Genomic DNA, 3,589 nt, shown 5'->3' with positions numbered 1-3,589 from the left:
TGGTCACCTGACCTACTTGCCATTCGTTGACAACATTTCCTACTTCCTATTCCCCGATTCCCATTACTAAATATTGTAATGACCCCCGCCCTGAGTCAAGTTATCTTAAAATATTGTAAACTATTGTAAGTTCAGTTACTCTTGGAAATATCACAGCGCACAGTCGCATAAATAAAAATACTATTTCACTTAAATCTTGAATATATTTTTTGGTGCAAAACTTATTGCAAGTCTTGCACGTAACAACAATCGCTTATGGTAAACCAACCGCGAGTCTAAACAAAGGGATTTCGTCATAAACTATCATAATTAGTTGAGTAGCGTTCAAAAATACCATTCGTTAAAAAATGTATATATGTATGTATATATATAGGGGAGGGGGGGGGGGGCAAAAGGGGGTACCTAAGGAAATACTTAGTTTACGAGGACTAAAATACGCTGAATCTTTTAATTTTTAATGACATTCGAGGTGAATAGACAAAATTTTCAGCTGCCGTTGTAAAATAAAATTTTTATATTTGGCGGGCAAAATGGGGTACCCTTAAAAAAAGGTGAAAAAAAAAATTTTTGAAAGTTGGTCAAATTTCAATAAATTAAATTTTTTATAAGTAATTTACATAAAAAAAAAGTTACATTTCGCATCATTGGTGGATGCAAAGGCAAAAAAAAATTGTTTTTTTTATAGTTTTTATCGTAAAACAAAAGTCAGTAACATTTTTGGGCTGACATTTTTGATTTTTGAAAATGTTTAACAAAAAAATAATAAAATTGTTTTTAACAAGTAGAAATTAAATTAAAGTCTGTTTTCATTATTATCATTTTTCCGAAATTTAAATTTTGCGCCAATTTTCAGTTCTATTGTTCGTCTCCAACGCTGACCGCGCTGTCTGTACAATTCGCGAATACAGTGGCGTAGGTTACCTATAAATTCAAATTTCAAGCCTCCAACCCAGCTGTCCGATTTTTTGTTGACACTTCAACTTGTTGATATTGTGGAACAAATTATTTAAAGTGCTAATTATTATTGCAAACAATTGAAAAATTATGGTTCATAATTATAAACGTACATCTGATCGACTAAGCTGGGATGAAATTTCCATGGCTAATGCCATTAGAGCTGTTTATAAGAAAGAAATGGGTTATAAAGCAGCAGCTCAACTTTTTGGAGTTCCTCAAACGACTTTAGAACGACGTGTTGCAGTTTATAGGCAGAATCCTGATATGAAATTATCTGTTTTAAAAGGTTCTCATCAGTGTAATTTATTCCTTTAACATTAACCTAATTTAATGTTTTTTTTTTCAGAGCTTGGTAGATTTAAACCTGTATTTAGCGAAAGTCAAGAGTCAGAACTAGTTGAATATTTAAGTCAACTTGAGTCCAACCTCGTCGGCTTAAGCACTGCTGAGTTGAAATTACTCGTTGTTCAATTAGCTGAAACAAATAATATTTCGCATCCTTTTAAAAATGGCCGAGCTGGAAAAGATTGGGTTCAAAACTTTTTGACCCGCAATTCATTATTGTCACTTCGAAAACCCGAATCAACTTCAGCAATGCGAGCTGAATGTTTCAATAAAGTTGTTGTGAATTTATTCTTCGACTTATTGGAAAATATCATGAATACCTATCATCTAACACCCGAACGAATTTTCAATGTCGATGAAACAGGTTTTTCAAATGTCCCAAAACATCAAGCGAAAATTGTTGCTACAAAGGGAAAAAAACAAGTGGGCATTTTAACTTCTGCTGATCGTGGAAAAACGGTGACTGCTGAAATTTGTATTTCTGCAGATGGTAATTATTTACCCCCAATGTTTGTCCTACCACGTCAAAGGATGAAAAGTGGCATTATGAATGGAACACTGCCTGGTAGTTGGGCCGTATGTCATCCATCCGGTTGGATGCAAACAGATATTTTTCTGGAATGGTTTAAATGGTTCGTTAACCAAGTTAAACCAACAAGAGACCGCCCAGTCCTTCCCATTCTCGATGGTCACACTACTCATACTAAAAATTTAAAAGTAATAGATCACGCCCGAAAAAACCACGTCATCATTCTTTGCCTTCCTCCTCATTCAACCCACCGACTTCAACCACTGGATATCGCCGTGATGAAACCACTTTCTAATTACTACAGCACTGAAATCAGAAAATGGCTTCGAGAACATCCTGGGCGAGTTGTCACAGCTGAAGAAGTTCCAAGTCTCTGTTGTGAAGCTCTGAAGCAAGCAGCTAAAGCCGAAACAATAACCAATGGTTTTAAAAAAACCGGAATTTGGCCAATGAATCGTAATGTTTTTGATGATAATGTATTTGTAAGCTTGCAAACGAGTGAAAGCAGTCAACTAGATGAACCAACTCAGCAAGATGAACCAACTCAGCAAGATGAACCGACTCAGCAAGATGAACCAACTCAGCAAGCTGAACCAGCTATCAATGATTCCCAGCAATTTGATGAATTTTTAGAGAGTCAATCACTTGATAATGTCACTAAAAGCTTAAGTAAAATATCAGTAGAATCTGACACGGAAAAAACACCTTTATCATCTTCAACGAGTTTCCTAAGAAACACCATTAACTCTACAGAACGAGATAATTTAATGACTCCTGAGCCAGTAGCTGATTATTCTAAGTCTACGTTAACTTCAAGCTCTCGTCGTACAGGATTTTTTCGACCATATGTGCCGGATTCAAGTTCAGATAATGAAGAGATAAAAGAAGTTCAATCTACGCCAAGTAGATTGTCACTGAGAAAAAATATTTGTTTTTTGCGTGGATTTATAATTTATATTTCACTTTTTAGTTGCTACGAGATTCATACAACGGAGAAAGCGTTCATCAACTGAACTTGTAATCGCGTCAAAAAGCCACAAACCGTATCTGCTGAAGCCGAAAAAATGGCTCTCCCTAAAAAGCGATCTCGCGGTAAAACTGCCGTGCTGACGAGTCTAGAGTACCGGAATGAATTATTGCAAGGAGCAACGAAATCATCAAAGCAGTCTATCGGTAAAAGTAGAGGTCGACCACGGAAAACAAATAAAGACAACGACGATGTCTCCTGTTTATATTCTCAATACAAATACAGTGAATCGACCGAATCATGGATACAATGTCAAAATTGTAATCAATGGGCTCACGACTCGTGTGCTGGTACCATGGACGATGAAACTGAATTTTTCTGTGATTATTGTGAATAATGTTTATTGCCTACGTTAAGATCATTAATTTTTAATTTGCTAATTACTTATAATTATAATTAATTGCAAAATCAAAGATTTAAGTTACTTTTAATTTTCAATAAAACATTTCTAAAAAAGAAATGAAATATTATTTTAGTGGCCAAATTTGCCCCAGCTACAGAAAATCAGCCAAAAAATGAATTAATATATTCAATTTTTTTTAATTTAACGATAAAAATATGAAAAAATCATATTTTCAGGATTTTCCTCTGGTCCATTTTGCCCTAGGTGTTATGAATAGAACTAAAAGTTCGGAAATATATTAAATTTAATTTAATTTGACGATAAAAATTTGAAAGAATCATTTTTTTATCATTTTCGGCTGGTCCATTTTGCCCCAGATGTAATGCTT

The 3,589-nt window shown here is 34.6% G+C and overlaps 1 protein-coding gene across 1 annotated transcript; it reads left to right on the top strand.

Moving 5' to 3' along the window:
• The first annotated feature begins 1,044 nt into the window (after positions 1 to 1,044).
• Positions 1,045 to 2,844, top strand: LOC130674188 (uncharacterized). Its single transcript, XM_057479458.1, has 3 exons — positions 1,045 to 1,243; positions 1,304 to 2,741; positions 2,802 to 2,844. Exons 1-3 carry the CDS (start codon positions 1,045 to 1,047, stop codon positions 2,842 to 2,844), a joined length of 1,680 nt encoding a protein of 559 aa, XP_057335441.1.
• The last annotated feature ends 745 nt before the right edge of the window (positions 2,845 to 3,589 follow it).

This window comes from Microplitis mediator, chromosome 9 (genome assembly GCF_029852145.1).
Source record: "Microplitis mediator isolate UGA2020A chromosome 9, iyMicMedi2.1, whole genome shotgun sequence".
Taxonomy (NCBI): Eukaryota; Metazoa; Arthropoda; class Insecta; order Hymenoptera; family Braconidae; genus Microplitis; species Microplitis mediator.
Note: the sequence above shows the minus strand (reverse complement) of the source record. Positions and strands in the feature narration are given on the sequence as shown.